This window comes from Channa argus, chromosome 6 (genome assembly GCF_033026475.1).
Source record: "Channa argus isolate prfri chromosome 6, Channa argus male v1.0, whole genome shotgun sequence".
Classification (NCBI taxonomy): domain Eukaryota; kingdom Metazoa; phylum Chordata; class Actinopteri; order Anabantiformes; family Channidae; genus Channa; species Channa argus.
Genome location: NC_090202.1, coordinates 5,629,909 through 5,653,737, shown reverse-complemented (window position 1 = coordinate 5,653,737; position 23,829 = coordinate 5,629,909). Strand labels below are relative to the sequence as shown.

General features: G+C 38.8%; 3 protein-coding genes across 6 annotated transcripts in view; 2 read left to right on the top strand and 1 right to left on the bottom strand.

Moving 5' to 3' along the window:
- Nucleotides 1-1,052: 1,052 nt before the first annotated feature.
- On the bottom strand, nt 1,053-22,878 carry kiaa0753 (KIAA0753 ortholog). Of its 4 annotated transcripts, none has more exons than XM_067508326.1 (17): nt 22,739-22,878; nt 17,027-17,320; nt 16,664-16,931; nt 16,391-16,500; nt 16,231-16,293; nt 15,023-15,244; nt 14,715-14,889; nt 13,844-14,037; nt 13,534-13,664; nt 12,543-12,683; nt 10,186-10,273; nt 9,906-9,977; nt 9,248-9,418; nt 8,950-9,031; nt 8,591-8,711; nt 3,828-4,055; nt 1,053-2,423 (listed from the first exon to the last, which is right to left on the bottom strand). In XM_067508326.1, the coding sequence occupies exons 2-17, from the start codon at nt 17,120-17,122 to the stop codon at nt 2,270-2,272; spliced, it is 2,316 nt and encodes a 771-aa protein (XP_067364427.1). In that variant the 5' UTR covers nt 17,123-17,320; nt 22,739-22,878; the 3' UTR covers nt 1,053-2,269. The 4 variants fall into 4 exon arrangements, with proteins under 4 accessions (XP_067364427.1, XP_067364426.1, XP_067364425.1 ...); XM_067508325.1 differs by lacking the exon at nt 22,739-22,878 and adding an exon at nt 18,039-18,849 and having other exon boundaries at nt 9,906-9,974; XM_067508324.1 differs by lacking the exon at nt 22,739-22,878 and adding an exon at nt 18,039-18,849 and having other exon boundaries at nt 1,054-2,423.
- On the top strand, nt 19,009-21,176 carry txndc17 (thioredoxin domain containing 17). Its single transcript, XM_067508334.1, has 4 exons — nt 19,009-19,267; nt 19,447-19,528; nt 20,481-20,556; nt 20,665-21,176. The coding sequence occupies exons 1-4, from the start codon at nt 19,123-19,125 to the stop codon at nt 20,731-20,733; spliced, it is 372 nt and encodes a 123-aa protein (XP_067364435.1). The 5' UTR covers nt 19,009-19,122; the 3' UTR covers nt 20,734-21,176.
- nxn (nucleoredoxin) overlaps nt 22,646-23,829 on the top strand; it is a 58,722-nt gene continuing 57,538 nt past the window's right edge. Inside the window, exon 1 of the mRNA XM_067508331.1 lies at nt 22,646-23,165. Coding sequence (XP_067364432.1) covers nt 22,857-23,165 — 309 coding nt within the window. The 5' untranslated portion in view covers nt 22,646-22,856. The remainder of the gene's footprint in view (nt 23,166-23,829) is intronic.

Here is a 23,829-nt window from a genome sequence, read left to right as displayed (position 1 = left end):
ATTTCATAACTAGCTGCTGCCAACAAAACAAATATTACTTTTTTTGTCACAGGTGTTTTATAAGATGTGAAGTCACAAATGAAGCCTCAGAATAATTTCACAGAAAAGAGCGAGAAATGTTCCATGTAAGATGCATTATTTGCATAACTGCTTGATGAAGACTGTATCGCAGCAGAAATCATCCTTTGGACACTTTAGGCTCAGACAGAATATCCGTCGAGAATATAAATCATGACTAATAAGCCATGTGATTTCAGATCAAACTTTTGCAAATGCTATGGAAGCAATGCAGATGTCACCAAGCAGTCTTGATGTACGTGTTTAGTAAAAGCGGCCGCTTAGTGCCTCGTGAATATAGTGCAGCCATGTGTGTCCTCACCAATGCTGAAACTAGCTCTGATAATGAGTTAATGCTGGCTGGCGGCAAGGTCAAACCTCTTTGATGATTAGAATTTATAATAATGTGCAAAACAGTGCAAAGTAACACCTGCTGATAAATGTCCATGCTAGAAATCCATATATCCATATATATATATATATATATATATATATATATATATATATATATATATATATATATATATATATATATATATATATATATATATATATATATATATATATATATATATATATCCATATATATATATATCCATATATATATATATATATCCATATATCCATATATATATATATATCCATATATCTATATATATATATATATATATATATATATATATATATATATATATATATATATATATATGGATATATATATATATATATATATATATATATATATATATATATATATATATATATATATATATATATCCATATATATATATATATATATATATATCCATATATATATATATATATATATATCCATATATATATATATATATATATATATATATATATATATATATATATATATATATATATATATATATATATATATATATATATATATATATATATATATATATATATATATATATATTGCAATGCACACTATCCATAAGGAAATCTATAATAAAAAGTAAATATCAAAAGAGAAAAGTCTGACAACACAGTCTCACAGTGAAATGCTAAATAGACCTGCTGAGGTGGCAAAAATGAAAATATAATATTTGCGCTTTTCATTGTAAGTTGGAGGGAACATGCATTTAAGATTTCTGAATCAAAGGAAAAATAATTACGTTAGTCCTTGAATCCAGCAACACTCCCGACTTTGTCCTAAACTGAAATGATGAAATTTGCACTGCGCTTGAGCTTGTGAAAATCTGCACATATTTCAGGTGCCCACGCAGAACCCAGCCTCAGAGAAAATACGGGCAGCTAATTTATTCAGTCCCTGTCGGTCTGCTGTCAAAATCTGGTCTCCACAGACCCGGAACAACATCTGGATGTGTCCCCTTATTCTGTCTGCTTTGCTTTCATGTTGGCTCTCCAAGGGGAGATGAGCCCGACCTGTTTACTCTGCATTCGAAACTGACACTTCTCATCATGATTATTTCATATTTTTATTTTAAGGAAATATCTGAAAAGACAATGAGCAGTTCTAAACTAGTTCCAAGGACTTCATGTCCACACATTACTCTTTCTTCTCCTGTACTTACTCACAGTGGACATTGGAATAACACAGTGAACGGATATAAAACCTTTTGCTATGTTTAAACAGTTTATTTAGAAATGAACGCAAAAAAAAAATACAAAAAACAAAAAAAGGAATCACATTACAATAGATTAAACACATGATGTCCTTGGTTTATCCTAAACCCTTTTGGCGGAGACCACGCGCAATTTATTTCCATGTTGCAATTTGAAAATGGGAAGTGCGAGAAATCCTCAGGGAGTATTCAACCAAGTCCAATGGGAGGGAGAGTAATCTTATAATCCTCTGTAATGGTCTCTTCAAGCTTATCTAAACTAACTTTCCCAGAGGAATCCAATCACAAATACAGATGGACCGTAAACAGTAATGTGACTAATGTTCCCTGTGCAATCCAACACTGTAGTTTGGTGCCACGAAAATAAAAATGTTTACAATCCAAAATAAATAAAATAATGGTAAAGATCTATAAACTCTTTTTTTTTTTCAGATCTCCAACTATTATTAAAACACCTACATTGAAGAATTTTATTCCAATATTTAAATATGTGTTAAAAACAACAAATTTTAACTTGGTCTGAAAAAATTTTCCACAAAAATAAATACAAATCAGAGTTATCTGTAAGGCTACATCCATCATGCTCTAACATCCTACTGAATGACCATGGCTGCAGTTGAAGCAGAAGGTGACTGGACAGGCTGGAGAAACTCTGAGGTAAAGACAGCCTCGGCGTACTCTTCCACAACATCCTGAAACTCTGCTGCCACATCTGCCAGGGCCTCCGACAGTAACTCCTCTGCCAGGCTGAGAGGTAACAAGGATCAGAGACGTATGAAAGAAAATGTTGCTTCAAAAATACACGGCCGAGACTTTCAGCCACTTTAGCAAGTTAACATGTGCAAAGTCAAATTTGAGCAGAAAGTATAAGATCAGAGACAATTTTAAAATAGCTTAAAGCTGCACGTTTTGTTAATCAAGCTAGATGTAGCATGAAACTTGAAATCATCGGTTGAGGGCAGTAGTCAAGGTCTGTAGTGTCTCATGGGTACGCGCAAGGTAGCCTATCACATCTGCATGTAACATCTGCATGTAACAACCCCACGTGTTACGTGTTTGGCCTTTTCTGATTGGTTGGAAGGGCAATTTAAAACTTTTCAGATGTAAGTATCTCTGCACGGCCAGTGTTGTCCTGTGTGTTTGTGTTATGGGACGTGTCAATTATGACAATGTGTAGAGCATCTCTCATAAAACCAAGGTGCATAACATACTGCAGCTTTAACTAAAAGCTCCGTTATCCGAGCTTAGCTTAATGTACTATCAACCCTCAGCTTTGCGTCATTAATTGCAAACGCAAAGACGATGACATTAAAGTAGGTTTTCCCCCAAACCAGTGTGTCTGACTTTCCGAGCTGGACGTCACAAGCTATAGTGAAAGAAAATACCTGAAGACTTTTGATCTTGATGCAGCACTAAGCTAAATTCCAGTTTTTTGATAATCATCTATGGCAACGCACACATAGAAGATATGTGGCATCCGCTTCTACAGAGCCCCAGAAATGTCAAATCATTACGTTGGCAGTGCAACACAACAATCCGAATAACGGTCTGCTGTTGAACTGTGACTCTTCATATTCTGTATGTTGAATGCTCCAAATAGCATAAATTCATCCAACTATGAAAATGTAATCCTGCCTCTGTGCATTTCCATATTAATTTACATACATACTCATGTGTTGGCATACAAACAGGTTTCTGCACTGTACAGTAGAAGAGGGTTGGACATGGACATACGGTACTGTATGTATTTGTTTTGTTTCCAAAAATAATAGTGAGATAGTGAGATAATTGCATGGCTTCTGATCATACAGTATTCCCTTTTTCCCCAAATTTCCCCAAATTTGTGACAGACAAATTGGCAGTTTTTGCATAGTGAACACTATGCAAACCATAAACTCTGCATGATCCTCTCAGAATGTCTGAACCATAACATACGTCGCAAGATGTAACAAGGTCAACTGGTTCACTGTGGCTCTGGTTGGACATTCTGAGAAAATAATGCAAATATGTAGTTGAAGTTATTTTATATAATCTTAAACACACGAGAAGATGAATATATTATGAGTTCAGATTAACTAGACTCATAGCAGCAGAAGCAATGAAGAAGCTGCAGTAGGTTACTGTTGCCTACAATGTCACACTTTTATGTACCTTTCAGCTATGGCCCAGGGGTTGAAACTGCCGACGTTCTCATGAGCCACAACGTGCAAGTAGGCCTCATAGTCTTCCCGGTAGCGGCGGATACTTCTCAGCAAGTTGCCTGGCACAGAGATAACAGTCCCTCTGCTTCTATCAGCCGGGCCGGGGAACATGGGGCTACTTCCTGGCTGCTGCCCCTCTTGGGATCCCTCCTCTGTCAGACTGTTCTCCAAGAGCACACTGTATGTGAGGAAACATAAGAGTATGCTCATGAAGAGACACAGCACCTTTTCATTACCTTGACCGTTCACACTGCATGAAATGGGTAAATGGCTTCTGAGGGCTGCAGCTGTGGAGAACAAGCAAACTCATTTACTGAGCAGGGAGGCAGAATGGAGTGTAGTGCTGTGTTTGACCAGAAATACTTGCTGTGCTCGATTCCAGGCAGAGGATGATAAATTTTGGAGGTGTCAGAGCGCAGAGAGGCTCGCTTGTTTGCTCCTCACTCAAAGTGAGATGGGGCTCAGCTGTGTATGTCCATGGTCTGGTTTTATAATCTTCCCCTCTTGGTCAAATCAGCCTGGTGACGGTGCTGTCGGTGCTATATTTAGCATTGCAGCAGCTCCCAAAGCAAAGTGCCTCTCTATTGTGCTCCCCCAGCCTCGGCTGAACTTGTTTCTGTTTTGACTGCGGAGGCTGCAAACTGTGGGGTGGCTATAAATATAAAAGTGCCAGCACAATCAACTCTGCTTCCAGTCCAAAATGGGTCGATTTACGGTTTGATGGGCATCCGAGGACCAAAAATGGAAAAAGTAACAACACAGCATCCCGCAAACTCAAAGGCACTAAAGCACTGACACCTTCTGTGCTTATAGTCAAAGACCAGTCTGACTTCGCTGTCAACAAATGCCATTCACACACACACACAATGTGGAACAGGAAGGTAGAGTGGTCGTCCACCAATTTTGCAGTTGTTGGTTCGATCCCCGATTTGAATAATGTTATATATGTGGGGGAAAAAAATACCAGTAACAAAAATGCTGCTCCTTCTAATGCTGTTCTGTTGCACACCACTCAGTGAAGGTGCTACAAGACACAGAAGAATTCCTAAAATGTAGGTACCCCCTTTAAATATCTTCTACTTTTATTTCTGATTGGAAAGTGATTGACAGGGAGTACAAATTAGATGGCTGAATCACATCCTCTACCAAGCACATTTACCCACCAACAAGCGACCTGCTTGTATTAACAAGATGACATCAAGTTTTAATGTGTTTTAATGCTTTTAATGAGATTCACGGATGTCCTAGAGTAGGGAAATGTTCTAGTTAGCCAGAAACCTCAAAGTATTAATGTAAGGTCATAAGTGCATGTAGATGATGGATGCCAAGCAGCCGGGTATTGTGCAACACAGCATTTGTTGCTTTTTTAAAATACTTGGCAAAACAATGAGGTAAGAAAGTCTGAAAGCAGATTTAAAAAAAAAAACAACATATTTTAAAGGTTTAGAATATTGTGTGGCTTTCGTCTTTCCATTGATTAGTTTGGCCCACTGATGGAGCTGCAGTGGGTCAGTCATCATTAGCCAAGGGGAGGGAGGCAATCGGGGAGTGTGTATGAGCTCCTCAACATGGATGCATAAATCCTCACACTCGTTGTCTCAGTGGTTGTTTGATAGCAGTTACACAGGCACAGGAACATAGGAAAGATAAAGGTAATGAAGAATAGAAGGCGTTTTAAAAATATCTATTAAGACGACACCAACAAGTGTTACGTCAGGTGACAAAGATATACAAGTCATAGAAAAGCCAATAAACAACAAAAAGAGGCCTGTTTTGTTTCATGCTTTTCCAAATCAGATCAAAATTATTGCTATTACAAATGTAATTCCCCAACCAGCCCTCCTCCTCATCTTCTCCATGTCTTAATAAAAGCATCTAAATCAAAAAGATACAGCCCACTGACGTTCCTCCTAGTCAAAACAACCAAAGCAAAAGAAGCTTCTAGTGATAGGCACACTGAGAAATATCTGCTTCTGTAAGCTATGTCACGGTCACATCGTTTCCTTTTGCGCTCTGCGTGCTTTTGCTGCTGCCGACAGATCCTGATGTGTCTCTCTGGGCAGAGACATGCGACAACAAAGCAGGGCTGAAACAACACAGATGATGAGCTCTTCGCACATTTTGCTGGCCAGTTTACACCGTGCCATTCGGCTACACTGAACACTAGAAGAGCGGAATGACAGATGATTAACACAGTCCCACACCGATGCAACAACAAACAGCATTTACTGGCTTCCATCGATGGTATTGGATCTGACTGCTCTTTTAATCTGTTGCTGCAGAGTTTTAGTGGTGTCATCAAGTCAAGTCCATCATACTTTATACTGAGTTTTGCTACTAATTGTCTGAACTCTTTGTTGGCACAATTTATATGTGCATTTTTGCCTCGGCAACATGCTGCAGGACTCTGTAATCAAAATGTTGTTTTGTATTTTATCTCCTCTGCTCTGGAACACTTCAACGGTGTACTTGTCTGACTTACAACTCGGGTTACTTCACGAAAAACAACTTCTTGGCTCCAAAAGGCAGCTCTATAAAGCAATGTGCCAGAATTTCTATTTCTATCTCACACCAAACGACCTCCTTTTTCCAACTTCATTAGATCTTAGTGGAATGTAAACTGTGGCATAAGAGCTGTTTTCCGACCTAAAACAAACAAGTTACTGCTTGTACCTTGTTGTGCAGCATAAGAACCATCACTCCACTATGAGACACATGCTATGCATCTATCGGGAAACACTACTGTTCTGAAACACAAATAAATCAATGATTACATTTAGCTATAAATCTTAAAAATACGTTTTCTTTTAGACTGAAGTGCTTAACTCTCCATGTTACTGGCACCAAACGGCAGGGAAGAAGTGGAAGATGTTTACTAATGTTTACTAGAATCAATGGAAATTACTTTTTAAATGGGAGTGAGTACTCTGCTGCATGCAAGCAAATTTAGAGCCACAAAACATTATGCAGGCAAGTTTCATCTATACAAACAAAGTAATGTTCTAGTGTTAAGTGGGACAGTTTAACAAGCCCTTCCTCGCTTACTGTCTGAGTAGCATGTTGGGAAGAGAGATTCTGTGATGGCATGTTGTGCGAGGAAGCATCATTACCATGCTCTTGAATTCTGCCTGTCACCCATCAATGAGATCTGATGATATCCGATTCTACAGTTTATCTTCGTTCACAATAGAAATCTTAGATGAATTAATAAAAATAAGTAATTTGTTAAGACTTTGAATTTTGATCTAAAACCCTGCTTTGTAATGAATCACTGACATGCATAAGAATGCATAGCCCGTCTCAAAGAGGAGCTGATGTAGCACGAATTGCTGAACAATTTACTGCTGGCCATGATGGACAGCTGACTGAACAAACACTTTGCGTTGTGTAGGCACAGAACAGTCAGAGTGCTCATGATGACCCCTGACCGTTGCCTACATTGGATATCTGAGATTCAGATCTGGAAGAAGGTGACTTTGTCTAATGAATTGCATTCTTTACATCATGCCTGGGGAAGAGATGGGACCTCACAACTTACAGCATTTGAAGGATAAGCTGAAGACATCTTGGGGCCACTGTGAATAAAAGCAACGCAGGCAGGTTTGATTCAGGGAGTTTCAGAACAAATGAGCTGGCAGTTCTCAAATGCTCTGTCGCTATCTAGATTCTGCGAAGCTGGTACCACCAAAGAAAGAATAAGTAATGAAAGCACAAAACAGCTCTTCAAAAAGACCAGTTACTAAATGGCTGACTTCCACATGCCCGCATTGTGCCAAAAAGACGGAGCTATTACTTGATGGATGTGCTAAGAAGATAGAGTCAAACATAAGTCACAGGCTCGGTGGATTTTGAGAGAAAGTTTGCAATGAGGGAACTGAACCTGAGGCACTTCAAGTGTGGCTGACATTAATTTACTAATGGTCACTGCTTGAATTTCTTAGACGCGGCATCCTGCTGGCACGTCTTTGTCAACAACTTTCAGTCCTTCCACTGCCTTTTTCTCACCCTTCCAAGTTCCTTATTAATTTAAGCAGTAGAGCAGCTGCAGCCAAAGCCCTGTGCAGCAGAGGGACTATCTGTGTAGTGTGCTATCAGGATCAGGAATAGAAACTGCCCTGGGTACGATAAGCACCAAGGGACTTTTGTTGGGGGAAAATAAGGCCTCCCAGTGGGAGAGTGATTATAGGGCAGTGGCGTGTCATGTGAAGGAAAAAAAATAAAAAATAAAAATAAGAACAGTTACTGTGTATACATGAAATGTTTCATCTAGTCTTGAGGCCTAGTTAGTCTAATAATAAATGACTTCCTAGATTATGCTACTGTTGCTCTTAGTTTAATAGTTCAACCACACAAGTCTTTAACTGCAACTTGAAACGTCTATTTTCTCCATAAAAGTGCATGACCCGAGACTTTCCAAGTAATCAAAACCCACAATTGAATGTTATAATAATATATTTCTTGCAACTGTCAGTATCTGCTGTAGCCATAATGACCAGCAATGGAGGAGAACATTTCAGCTCAAAGGGCTGGAGAGGAAGTTAAGTAGGTCAAACCATGATACTGCACTTCGCTTAATATTCTGGGAACTCTCCAGATTTCGCTACTGCGTTTTTAAGATGGACACAAGAGAAAGGAAGGGAGCCATTAGCAAGAGATGAGAAATGGAAATTATTTGAGTGCGGAATAAAAAGGGTAAAGGACATAGTAACCCACCCAGTCTCCATGGGTTTCTCTATGACAATATCAGCTGCTGAGGTCTGCTTTATTACTGGCCTTGTGAGCCTAATTGGCTGAGGGGAGGCCGGCCTGGAACTCGGAGCAATGTACTGGGGTCCTGGGAAGAAAAGAGATTAATCATAAGGGGTAGTGTGTGTCCCCAGGAATGTGATAGAGCACTAGACAGATGGACAAACAGATGAAAAAAAAAAAAAAAAAAGTATTTGCCTCCCCTTGACAACTATGGCACTGTCTCCACCTACAGGGGACATCGGGGGACATCGTTTCCTTATAATACAATTACAGAAACAAGAGTTGTTGTTTCAACAGAAGAGCAGGTCATTTAATTCCTTCACCTGCTGCTCCTGGCTGGTCCCAGTAGAGAGGGTCTGAATAAGTTATGGAAGCAAACCGTCTCCGAACTTCCTCCTGATCCCTCTGCGCACACACACACACACAAAAAGAGGAAAACATTTCATAAACACCAGCCAGTGGTGACCCAGTCAGAGTCAATATGATGTCGGTACATCAATAAGCAACAGCAGACAGAAGCTGTCATAACAGCTCACTATAAATTATAAACCGATCATTGGTGACCTTCCGGGTCTCACATTGACCTTTTGCTGGTGGGCTTGTCTATAGAGCAGCTCTCACCTCTATCTCGCTCATGCGAAGCAGCATACTCTCCAGGGTGGGTGCCTGCAGCCTACAGCGAGCGACGTCCTCCAACTGTCTGTCCGTTTCAGCTGCACGCGTCGCCCCTGCAGCTTCCTGCAGCAGATCTTCCAGCAGGGCCTCACTTAGCTGCTCGACACTCTTTGCTGCCTGTGGAGGACAACATTTACAAAAGCAGAACAAACATTAGCTCTAGGGCTGTCAACATTTATGCGATCATGCAATAATGCAAATTCTGTTTAACCTGACTAGTCCTTTTGATGCCTTTAACGCAAGTTATTGTATGATGGCCTTTTGCCTCATCTGTGCAGAGCTCAACCATGTGAGTTCCTCTGAGTAGGAATGTTGACCATTTAGCTTTTTATTTGCACTCCAAGTGAACACTGAAAGAGATTAACATACAACACAATATCCTACTAATACGCAATACTCCTATACTGATAGAATTTGCTGTTAAGTTTACTCTGAGTGAATAAAACATATGAGATTAATTTGCGATTAAAAAAAAATTCAATAATTGACAGCCCTAATTAGCTCACTGGTGTTTAACTGTACAAATGTTTGCTTGTTCTTATTTGAAGTTGGGCCTGTTAGAAATTTTTACTTTATTCAATGGCAAGGACAGCTGACAACTTACCCGCTCTGCAGCCTGCTCAGACAGCTGATTCCTCAGTGAGGGGCTGATCCTGTCCCTGGACTCACCAATCTGCTGAAGTAGAGACAATAAGTGGATCAGTCCAAGGTAAACATTCATTCACTCCCACAGTGCACAAAAAACCTGGCATAAATACATGCTTTGCTTTGCTTTATTTTAAGGACGAGTATGACATGTAAAATGTTTCTGGTTGAAATAACAAAGCAGGAAAACTAAGAAAATTTCGCAGGATGCAGCCATGAGATATAATGTGCCTTCCTACCTGTGCTTTATCTAGAAGAGGCTGAATTCTCTCTCCGGCCTTCTGCTCAGCTCTCTCAGCCCACTGAGTTGGCGAGACAACTTCAGGCCTGTAAACCAAAACACGCCCACGGTGCAGGCTGTCACAGCAGAAGTTCTGCGGCTGAGAGCTTTAGCTTTAACAGACTACATTGGACATTTTCTTCAACTACAACATCCTAAAGACATCGTACTAAAAAAAAATGTTTTATGGGCCCAGCTGTAGCTCATTGAAAACAAATGACTGTCCTTCTTAATCCATTAAGTCATTTACATCACTGCAATTGAAAAGAGTCACTCGTGTCACAAATTATAATGCATTAAAACACATTTAAAATGGTCTTTGGATTTAATCTATTTCAAGTTTTTAAATAGATGTACACACATAACGAAATAGTACACAGAAGTTTCCTTCCCTTTATATTGGCAGAGTGTTTGCATCTTGTTTTATTTTGGCCTGGTACTTGCAAAACTAAATTAGATGCAGACTTCCGATATAATTATTAACATGTGAATAAAATATATCAGGCATGTTGGATGTGCCTTTGTGTGTGGCAACAGAAGCATAGAGAACAGACCTGTACAACTGTTGGTGCAACTGAACCTTCATAAAACCCTGGATAAACTGTCCAATGACTACTCAGGAAAGTGATATATTGGAACATATGCACTCTCTAGTGCTGAGGGGATGCAGCAGCAATCACCATATTTGATGGAATGTTTTACTATTTATAGGCAATTACGCCCATGTTGTAATTCCCAGAGTAACTGTTCATTAAACTGAGAGGCTTTCTGCAAGTTATTGAACAGATTAGTGCTTTGGCTTGGCTGCAAGATCCATGTGTTTTTGTTTTGTTTGTTTTTTTTGTGCGTGGCATTATTATTGGGAAAGGTTTCTTCTCCTTTTATAATATAAACGTGTCAAAAAGATTTTGATTAGTGAAAACAGTGATGGCAGAAGTATTTCCCCCTTTAAAGCAACTCAGGTAAATCTATATTAACGCAGTCAGTTGGGTTAGAAGTCACACAATTAGTTAAATGTAGATCATCTGAGTACAGTGCATGGGTTTAAAAGATTGTACTATAAATACACCTGCTTCAGCAGTCAAATCATAACAGTAGAGTTGCAAAGAGAAAGTCACTGTTGAAAAAGCTCATATTAATGCTACGAATATGGGAGGCACAGAGTTTAAGTGGGTGTTTTGCTCTCATGAGATCAAAGCAGAGCTTTTTGACCATTGGATATGTTGGATATAAACAAAACACTGCACATGATCATAAACACAGCAGCCCCATCATGAAGCATGACGGTGTGGGGATATTTCTGTGCAGCAGAGAAAAATCCTGGAGGAAAACCTGCTGTTTTTGTGCAGCAACACAATGAGCACAAGCATACGGCCTAAGCTACAAACAAATGCTTTATAAACAATGTTCTGGAGACACAGAGTCAAAGGTGAATAATCCACTGAAGTCCGGGCTGTTCACTCGCGTTCCCTGTGCAACCTGACAAAGGCTTACAGTATCCAGATGTTTTAAAGATCAATGTTTTCAATCATATCATTCTGTCAAAAGTTGTTTACTCTGTCTCATTAAGAATGTCACAATCAAGTGTCAAAACTGCTGCCATATATGTAGCTAGGTCCTGTCATTTAGTCAAAAAAGGATCTGTTTATTGGCTGGCTAATATCCTAACGACTGAAACAACACTATTCAACTTCTATCCCCTCAGATCTGTTCATTCTGTAACTATATGACCACTGTATCTTAGTCTCTGAATGCATTCAGTCTCCTCTTTAGTCAGTCTCTGCATCATCACCTTATCCATCCAGGCTTCCCTGTTTGGAACCGGTAAACATCAAATGAAGTCAACTGCAAGCTCAATTATGCATTTCACATAAATAACTTATAATCTTCATCTCTGAAATCAGGCTGCTAGCTGCTGATTAATAGGAAAGCCCAATTGTAGCAATTAGGATTTGATTAAACAGAGACGTATTTAGAACGCTGAAAACAGGTCGACTATTAATCAATCATAAAGAGAAATGGCTTCAATCTAGCATCCACCCAGGTCCGTTTATTGGAAAGAATTAAGTTTGAATTAGAATCAGAACATTGCCTGTGGCTATCAGCAATTGGGGTCTGACACAGAGGTTCGAAATAGCTCAATGAATACAGACAGGACAGACTTATTAACATTCCATCTCACTATATTTCATCCATTTGGCTGTTTTCTCAGCCTAAGATGGATATTCTAATGTGACTAAAGTGTAAAACTATATTTCATCCTGAAATATATTTTAAGTACAAAAGATTCAAATCCCTGTAGAAGAAAGAGCTCACCTTAGAGCTTGTGTCTTCTTCTCTAAGCTCAAGGCTGGCTCTGCCCCCGCACCACCAGACCCCTTCTGCTTCTGAGGGCTCGGTGAGAGCTTCACTGGAGAGAAGAGACAACGATACTCTGGTCTCCCCCTACGAGGGGATCTGTTGAGAGTCATACCAGAGGAATGATACACAAATAAAAACAATCACAGAAATACACAACAACATTACAGACAGGACAGACTTATGAAACCTGGGTTTCAGATTTATTCATTTTGGATGCAACATTTTTTTAATTATAACATTTACAATCGCAAAGAAACTATATGCAGCCAAATGGGGACCAGACTGAAAGACAAATTGTAAATGAAAGTAAAAATGCTAATAAAAGCTAAAATACCATATCTACTTTCAGATTAAGATTTTTCTTTGTTTAAATTATTTCCTCAGGTACAGTACACGAGGAGCTTGCCATCCAGTGTGCATTGCTTCTTTGCACATGTGTAGAACACATCAGGTAGGTTGAATGGAGGAGGTACGGACACCATACCACCTTCAGGAAATATGGGAACTTAAGTACAACTTAGTATTTTCTACACTGCATATTTAAGTGATTAAAGTGAACAAGTCTCAAAATGTGTTTTGATATTTACTTAATATTTTAAAAGGGAAAACAATAATTACTTATTCAAATACATTCTAAAAAGATCAGACCAGATCAGAAGATTCTCTGTATAAAATTCGTTTTTAAGCATAAACACATCGCCCCCATTTTAAATGTCATTGTGTCAAGAGCAGATAAATTCTTGGTGCGTTAACAAACTGATACACTAGTTCATTGCTCTGCGCAAACTGTTATCTTAAGGTTAGAGTTCCAGACATTACATAAACACAACTTTTGTTATATAAAGAGATAAACGTGTGTGAGTTAAGAGTGGTTGAGAAGCATTGGAGAGCAATAATAGCTTATCATTTTATACATCTACAGTTTCATTAGAGATAAAAGGCTCACCGCTGTGGAGGAGGAGAGTGAGGGGATGTTGGCATCCAGGGCACAGAGTGCTCTTTTTGAGGGAGCTGGTTCACTCTTAGCCGAGAGGAGACTGTAGGCTGCTGGAAGCCTGCATTTTGCATTTGATTACGCTATGGAAAAAAAAAAAAATTAGAAATGATATGTTGAGATTTGTCACTTTGTTTACACCTCTGGCAAATTGACACTGCACATTTTGACCCAAATCGAACTCATGCTAATAGAACCAAAAAAAACCTGTTTCTTAACATGTTCAAGTCAGTATTTAACTTTGTATAAGTCGAGTCGGTACCATCATGACAGTGTCGGTCTTTCTCTCCCCAAAGTGCAGTGCTTTTCTGCTGGTAGTGTTTGTCTTAGATGGTTCCTGCTGCACTGTCAGCTCCCTCTGCTGGCCAAGTCTCTGTAGCCAGGCCCTCAGCACCTCTCTTCTGGTAATAAGCTGGTGAGAAGTAGTTTTTGGTTTATGTGGGGCCATTCTCCTACCTGCAGACAACAATGAAAAAACTTGAAATAACTAATTCCCACTTAAAACGGAAATGAATGAACAGCTATGGCAACAAACTATAATCTTCTTTATCCCTATTAAACACAAGTAAGTCAGTTTGAAACCTGGGGGGCTGAGTTACTATTCACTAACACAACAACACCAATTAAAACAATTAGTAGCTAGTACTCCTAACTACCAATTTCATCCCCACTGACTGCTCAAGAAGTGGCTCAGGGACTCTTAAGTAATGCAAACAAAGCAAAAGCTCATTGTGAGTTTAACTGCAGGAGTTAGCTGCTCATAAGACTAAGCAGCAGGGGACTGAAGACCAGAGTCTTGCATTCAAGATCCTATTTATCTATCACTTCTTTGTGGGTCCTTATCAATTTGCAGCCTGGATGCAGCCATTTAAACACAGTGGGAGTTTTACACACAACCACACAAAAGCCCTTAGAGGACTTCCAGATGCACAGGAGGCTAAACTGCTTAGCCTTTCATCAAACCCCTTTGCAGCTTTCATTGCCATTGCCTTAAAACCAGTAGAAGATTATAAAGGAAAATGCTGCATTTATATTAAATGCTTGTAAGTTGTAACTATATTAATGACATAAATGACTTAACATAAAGTTTTTTTTTAACATGTTCACTAATCCAGGGGAAAGAAACCACTTACTATGAACACCTTTTCTGGCATTGGCGGCTTTACGAGGTCCTTGAACAGAGGTGCTGGGACCCTTAGGTGCCTTAGTAGGTGAGATGCTGGGATGTGGAGACTTCCTGCATGGTGGACTTGCTTGGGCCTGCGTCTTCTCAGCCATCTCCTGTTTCCTAAGGGCAGAATCTAAAGTCTAATAGGAAGAAGATGACATGGATTATTAGATTCTTAAGTAAGATCTACTTTATTTTAAATACACAGCGCTGGAGTTAATGAAAAATATAATGGTGTCTAAGTACTTTCTCACTGTACTTTATGCTTCTCACCTCTAGTTTCTGCAGAATGTCAATGGCTATCCCAGGCACAGCTGAAGCCTGATCCACTTCCAACTTTGCAGAGCACAGCGATAGCTGGCGAATCAGCTGATACAGTTCTTTGTAATGTGGGGGTAGCTTGCTATGAGACAGATCGGAAAGTTGGTGGATGACAACCTGTAATGCCCTGAGAGCCCCACGGTGAGCAGCTGCAAGCCTGTTTATTGCAGTGTCCTGAAAATATACAAATGTTAAGTATCTTTACCATTAGGTAACATACCATAGATATATAGTACATGTAATCAACATAATCAGTATAGTGAACGTGAGGTTGATGTTACATTGTGAAAACTGTTCATTTATGTGCAACATATTGTGAGATTTTCCCTGCCTTTAGGATGTTGAATTGGAGACTGTGTTTTCTTTTTCTGTCACAACTCTGACATGCGTTGTCATGGCAGGTCAGTGGGGACATAAAAAACTAGGATATGGGTCACCTCTTCTCCTCTCCATCATATTAGAATGATTTAAAAAACTTCTTAGCCAAACAAAACAACAGCTATGCTGGCATTCTATTATAACCACCACCATACCACAGAAAATGATGCCCCATCCCCCAACATTTAACAGTGTTTTATACTTGTTAAACTTTACTAATTCAAAGAAATACTCATTTAAAAAATCACTGTTTTGAAATGATCAACTGAGTTGAGAAGAAAACCGATTTGCCTTAAAGGGCGACTTCACCATTTTCAACTTGCCTATTATGGCTTTAGTTTAGGGTATAAATGTACATTAATCAGTTAAACTTCCCTCCGACTTCACTATATTAAAATATTTCTTGGCTTCTAGCTGAAAAACTCCTCCATATGACATCACCTGGAGGAGTTTTTCATCATTAGGAGTTCAGATGATGTCATCTGGGGAAGCTCTGGAAAAGGAGGGTGACCATGGTTACAAACTCCATAATATGAGCAACAAGACAACATAATGTAAACTGTTATGTTAGTTTAGATTTTATTTTGATATGGTAAAGTAAATGGGAAGTTTAATGGCATTTATGTACATGTACTACCTAAACTAACCCAAAGAGTTAAGTTCTAAGTCAGTGAAGGCGTCCTTTAATATCTGTCACATTACTGTGATCATCACGTGCTTCGATACATAATGTTCATGTAAAACATTTACTTATCAGTAAAAATAAATGGTGTCAGACGTACTTTTTTGGTCTCCCACATGTTTAAGCTCCGTATTTTCTCTATATCTTGTTGTATCTCTTTTACCTACATACAAACAAATAAGCAGAGCAAGGTTTAGAAATAGAGATTATGCCAAGAATTCAGTGAAAATATCAGTAAAATGTGGTAGAGATTGAAATACCTGTTGTTGGAGAACATAGATGACACGTGCTGAGCGTGCCGCCTGCTTCTGTTTGCGTATCTCCAACTTATTTTGTTCATCAGGTTCCAGCGGCTTCTCTATTTTCCCATCTGTTATTTATTGCCCATTATTCAATCTTATTCATCAACATGTGTGTCATGTAAAAACATGTAAAAAGCTAATTTTGGCAGGCGCCACAAACGCAATAACATCTTCAAGCTAAGCTGCACTTTAAAACATATAATTAACAGCAAGTCCAGCACTTATTGTTACCTCTGTTGGCTAGCTCTTCAACTTTCTGAATGTACACTTCCAGCTCATTTTGAAGCTTTAAGATCTCCTGGCTTAAAGGAGCATGCTGGATCCTTTCTGGCTGCCTTAGGCCAGGGTCTTTTATTGGGGGTGACTGGCCAGTCCGAGGCATGGGTGAAATGCAACGCTTCTGGAATGTGCGCACCAACAGTTTAGCTCCAGCTTGGGTGGATTTGTCTTTTGGGCTGGAGGCCTTTTGCTTTGCCTTGCTTGGAGTGGCTGCTAGCTCCTGTAGAGAGGGGAAAACACTCACACTTGTCACCAGTAAAACAAAGCAGGACTCATTCCTTTACGAGGAGAAAACCATAAATCTACATCAATTACCTGAAGCAGCTCTGCATCACTTGTTTCATACAAAGAAGCCTCTTGAGAAGGTTTACTGGGGGATCTTGTCATTGACTCAAGGTGCCTTTGTCTCATGTCTCTTTTGGCCAGCTTGATGGCAGCCTGAAGCCTCTCCTCAGAAAGAGCTGTAAAGCTAATGGAACTCCTGCTGCTGTCCACATTTTCACACTGCTCTGATGGTGGCAGTAGTCTCTCAATCACAATAGGAGCTGGTGGGCCTACACGGGTGGCACGGTTGCTGGGACTTGCAGGGATGTCCTCATTAAAGAGTAGCTGTGGTGTGTAAGATAACAATGTTATAACCAATATTACGTCTGTGAATTAAGTGGCCATTGGAAAATACAGTCATGCTTCTCACGTTGAAGGTCCACTGGACTTTTTGTTATTGGCAGTAAGACTACACCTCCTAACCACTGCTGCGACTGCAGATCAGTAGCCTATGGATGCTCTTGAGCCTCCTCCTATTTCAATTGAGTTTTACAATCTGGTTTCCTATTTATTCAGGCAAGACCTTATCAAATGGAACCACGCAGCATTAGACCCAATCAAGGCCAAAACTGAGAACTGATTGTTTAATAATTCTTTGATAACTTTGTTCACCCTGATGCCTTCAATTAATAATCACATTGCAATCACTTTTGTCACTGTGGTCACGCGTCTTCAATTTTGCAATTTTGAGCTTTACAACCAGCATTTTCAATGTTTATTTATAAATACAACTTAGATTACATAAACTACATTTCAAAATATATACAAATATTGTAAGATGGTACAATTTTAAATATTTTAACACGTTGTGATGTTAATAACGTTACTTATAAGACCTTTCTAACAAGCTTAAACAAAAATTAACTGCAGAATTGCTGCACTAGACTGGATTCGTTTTAGCAGGTAGGTTAAAACTAATACAACCTACAACAAACAGTGTACATGCGTGTTGAATATTAGTTTAACAGGCATTAGATTTCCTACTTCTTCCACTGTTGTTTACCTTGGTTTGGGACATCGCAGGATTTAAATCCCTGCGGCTGTGGACATTGCGGGTTGAACCTCGAACGACCCAGTCTCTTTCTTGACTTTGTTGTCCTACACGATTGACTGGACCACTGTGTAAGCAGTGTGATGCCATTAAAGTGAAAACACAAATAACTAAACAACCCTTGATACGTTGTACTAAGAAGAATGGACATTAGAAAGCTAATTGCGTGCTGAATTAGTTTGCTAAAATCAAATTAATCATAAACTTATCCAGGCCATCATTTCGACCTTTTCAGTCCGGACAAAGATTACAAATTGCACAGATTCGCTAGCTAACTGGTAAACGATAACATGGTTAACTTCTCCAATTTTAGTCTAAACCTTGTCAACGGTTTGAAACACCGCCATGACAACAACAAATCGCCGCTAAACGGAAGTAATTTTAATGCTGCGTTCATGACCTTTTGGTTCTATTTTAAATATAAATTTAGGCCGAGTCATCTTGTGTGACTATAAGACAAAATGACGTAGTATGGAAAATGCTACGAGGTTATCACTAGGCCATTAGGTTGGCAACGCGTAAAAATGACCAAAATCTTGTTTTTCCTCTTGTGTTTACGATTCGCGTATTTTTGATGAACGCAACAAGTACGGATCGTTAAAGAAGTCAAACTTAATGCCATGACAAGTAAAATAGAACAGCGACACTGTAGATTACGGGAACGAAGGAGGCAATTTTTTTAATAACAATGAATGAAGCAAATCAAGTGCAATATCAAGTTAATGCATTAAATATTTTAAAGCACAAACATCTTGCATTTGTACTTAAGTAAACACTTCCGTAATAGATTTCTAAATGCATTAAATAACGATGCAGTAACGCAAGTTAAATAACACATCTTCAAGGTGACAATACGCAATAAGGTATTCTGTCACTTTAAGAACCTTTTCACAGACCGGAAGTGATCCCGTCAAGTTTTGAGTATTTCTACCAGGTCTCTTGTGTTCAGGGGAACTGGACTTCTAACATTTGTCGGTGGTAGTTCCTGACAGTCTAGTTGAAGTTCGTGCATTTTCATATTAACTTGGTCTTAAAGATGACCCATTACGAAGAAGTAAACGTGCATGGATATGATGAATTCAATAAGTCTGTGTCTGAGAGGAAAGGAAAGGATATTTTTGTCTATTTCTCTGGTGACAAAGACGCAAAAGGGAAGAGCTGGTGTCCAGACTGTGTGAAAGGTAACTTTAGATACTGTATGACACAATATCTGGTGTATGTAATAGATGCCTCATTTTAAGTAGCCGGGGTTAAAACATTTGGTCATGTGATCTAATATTGCCAATCAGTATTTTTGTATTGCCCGGATCTAGCTGCTCACTTGATGATGCACTTCTGTTTTTATTCTTTAATATTTTAGCCGAACCAATTGTAAGAGGAGAGATGGCTCATCTTCCAGAGGGCTCAGTCTTCATCTACTGTCAAGTTGGAGAAAGAGCCTAGTCAGTATTTCACTCATCCTAATTCATAGGTGCTTTGGATTTTATGGCAACCTGTCAAAACATTGAGTCATGGTGCAAAATTTCCATTTTTGCATTTTTTTTAATGTAACTTGGCAATCAATGCTAACATTGCCCAAAATTTGTGAAGTCACTCACCAGTAGGTTAATAAATTACTAACTTTATTATACCTTTAGTTTTATTAAGACATATATATATATATATATATATATATATATATATATATATATATATATATATATATATATATATATATATATATATATATATATATATATATATATATGTATATATATATGTATATGTAAATATAATGGACAAAGTAATAGATCCAAAAGAATGAGAGCCAAGAACAACTAGAAAACACATTTCCAAAAAGAAAATGCACTGTGAATGCTTCGGCGCTGAAAGCACTTTCCAAGTGAAGCTGTTTTTGCTGAAGTAGCTGGAATGAAAATGTCGCTTTAGGCAAACTTCAAATCCAAAAACTTCAAAGGCAATTATATGATGCCAAAGATTATGTCATCTGTTACGTCATTAATGTTTGAAAGTAGAAAATCCTTAAAAAAAAAGTATAAAAGATGTTAAAAAGCAGTATACAAGCAATAATGTCCTTTTTATAAGCTGAATGTTTTGAGCTTTCAAAAGGTGTTTCTAGCTGAAAGTATGCCGAAGTAGTTAGGTGCCAAATAATGCACGGAAGATGGAAGTAATAATAATAATAATAATAATAATAATAAAGATTAGGATATAATTACTGCTCCAGCACACACAGTAGAATATGAGAGCAAATATGAGATTGTATGATTTTTTTAGGGGGTTTTGTTTGTTGTATTTACTCTACATGTTCTCAGATACAGCGTCATTAAAGCCCTTTCTCTTATATGTGGTGCATTGTATCAAATGTCTAATAATGTATTTTTCATGGTTCAGTTGGAAGGATCCCAGTAATGAATTTAAGAAGTCTCTAAGGCTGAGCGCAGTTCCAACCCTCTTGAGATTTGGCACAGTAAGAAATATTAAAAATAGAATTTGCATATTTTTTGAAATTACAAAAAAATCAATCTCCTTATGATGCATCAAGACTGTATCCCAACATGTTATTTCTCTGTTTTAGCCTCAAAAGTTGGTGGAGGATGAGTGCTTCAAAGCTGATCTTGTGAGGATGATGTTTACTGAGGACTGAGGGATCTTGCGGTGCTCACATCACCCAAAAAGCATTCAGAATTTACTTCACAGAAACCCCAGTGTGATTTCAGCATGATCAGATTTCAATGTTGAATAACTGTTAACAAAATGGATCCCCAGTGTAATTTATTGCAAATCAGCTATTGTGAAATAATACAACCATAATCATGGGCATCCTTTATACTACAAAGCCAGTCAGTTGATTCTGTATTGGTATATCTGCAATATAAACACAGAATTGATCAAATGCATACACATCTTTTATTATGCTTTATGTGCAATCAGTTCATCTTGTACTGTAATTTGGGGCTGATACATGTAATTTTACTTTAACACAGCATTTGGTTATAAGGAAATTGTCTTTTTTTTATTATGACTTTTTTTGAATGTGAGATTTGTTGCTTTGCAATAAGACATGAATAAAAGACACTTAATGTTGAACACTTGTGGCAGTGAAACATCTTTAATGAGTTTTAGGTAGAGAACAAGTTAAAACGGGACTAATAGAGTTTTTATTTGGTAGATTTTTTCCTGGTAGATACAATAGAATGTTTAAACATAGCTATCAATGCTACAAGTGCTCTATCTTGGAAGTATGCAAATCACATACTTATTGACCTTAGTTAGTTTAAGTTAAGGTGTTGCAGTTCAACTTATGTAAGTAAAATTAAAAAAATATATAATTATCAGCTAAAAGTATGAAAAGTAACAGTGACATAAGATGTTACTAAATAAAGATGTAGCATCAGTTTCAGAGCCGAGTTTTCACTTTCTGTAGCTCCTTGATGTGGAGCTAGTTTAACTACAGATTATGAGAAAATGACAAATAAAAAGACCCCCAGACTGAAAGAGACATGTAACTAATACAAACGAGGGAGTCAAGGAGATTGCCTGCCTTCATGATTTCTGTCTCTCTTTGGGAAAATTTGTGGACATTTTTACTTATCTTTTGTCTTAGGGTAATTCTCGCTTCTCTGTGGTCATTTTGTGTCTGTTTCTTTTTTTTTTTGTCATTTGTCTTAACAATCTCTTCATACAAAGCCTCTGTCCTCAAAGGCTGGTGCCCAATAGACCCATTTCAGTAATGTTCTCCCTTTACATGATGCCTCTCTACCCAAAGTGCTTTACACTGCTTCTCAACCATTCAACCATTCCCACACACACACACACACACACACACACACACACACACACACACACACTGATAGAGGAGCTGCCATGCAGCCAGTCTCACCCACTAGGATCAACTAACTTGGGGTTCAGGTTCCTACGCAAGGACACTCAGACATAAGACAAGAGGAGCCTAAGAGTCTAACCAGCAACCAAGCGAGTGATGTTTTATCTGAATGAACTGTTTGATATCCCAAGCAACAGTTTTTCAATGAATCCGTTCATGACTACAATTTTTTAGTCCATTGGTTTACAACCATGGGCCCATCTGAGGGACCTTCGGGTGATTATTAGGAGCAGAGAGACAGAAACAAAGTTCTGCTCTTGGGAAAACCACAGGTGGCAGCAGATCCCCAGGAATAGAGTGTGGGTTCACACCAGCAGTATCTTTTAGAAATCACGAACGTAATCTAGACTGCTTTGAAAAAGATTGATAAAATATAAAATTCAACACGTTAACAACGTTCAATGTGATTTTCACTTTAAACCTACAACTATAGAGCTTTTAATTTGAAATATAACTGTATGCCGATATATATAAAATGTAAACTCAATGCAGACGTTCAATAACTGAGCTGCATTTATTAATGCGAGGCATTAGGAAATGTACGGACTATGGAGATGGAATATTCTGTTTGTAATCTGAATAACCAGATGTCATGATTAAAGTGGAGGCTTTGACGAAAAAAATGAGCACAGCCACTGTTGCAGTCAGGGCGATTTAAGCGGAGCGCATTCCTGCACAGCACTCACACCGGAGGACAAGCAGCGCTAATACACACACACACACACACACACACACCCCGCAACGCCTCACAGGGCTGGGAGCTCACCTAAAACCTCAGATTGGAGGTGGAGGAAGTGCTGGGTGTCGCACGATCGTAGCGGTTACATGTAACATCCATCTCGGTGTGAGCGGTACCGTAGTGTGTTCGAGGACTGGACGCGGCGATGTCGGAGTTTCTGGTGAGTCTACTCGGGGAGCGGCTCGTCAACAGCGAGAAAGCCGAAGTGGACGTGCAGTCGCTGGGCGGCAAGCTGTCCCTGGTCGGGCTCTTTTTCGGATGTAGCCTGAACGCCCCGTGCAAGCAGTTCAACGGCAGCCTGTGCGAGTTTTACAGCAGGTTCAAAAAGACGTCTGAACACAGGGACAAATTGGAAATCGTCTTCATCTCGTCTGATCAGGACCAGAAACACTGGCAGGACTTTTTGCAGGAGATGCCATGGCCTGCGTTACCTTTCAAAGACAGACACAAAAAGGTAAGATGGGCAGTGGTGATGAAGAGGAGCACACATCAGTGCTTGTTCTCTGAAGAGGTGGTCTGTGTAGGGGGACCCTCTTTAGGCCATGTCTGCTTATTCCTTCCTTTAGTGCACAGGTGGATGTGCTTTCATTTAAGTCTCGAGATTGGCTTCCCTCACACCTTTAACCCAGATTCCCTTCAATCTGGCTTGAATGAACTGGATTTGTATCAGGTTTACACTCAGTCCTTTGAAACTAAGTCAGAATAGTTATTGATGACATACACACCTAAAACTGTCATATGAAACATGTGTTAGGATTAAATGTTAAAAGGCAAATGCATATAATTGCTGTTCAACCTGGAACATAAACACACAGCTGTCATATATGTTTGCACAGAATTGAATCAGACCCTGACTTCAATCATATTTCAATCTCCAATAAAAACACTTGCAGACAGTGAAGGGACCCTTTATCTTTTGACTTAGTTTCATCAAGATAATCTAATTATGGAAGGCCACACATTCCTGAGTTATTAAGATGAGCGGACGCAGAACGATAGATTTAACTTCCTTTTGGTTTTCCACTTCTTTCAGCCTGATCTTTTATTGTTTTCCTATAGTTTTTTTTTTTTTTTAAATCAGGGACTAGTCATAAAAACTATATTTCAACAAAAAAAAA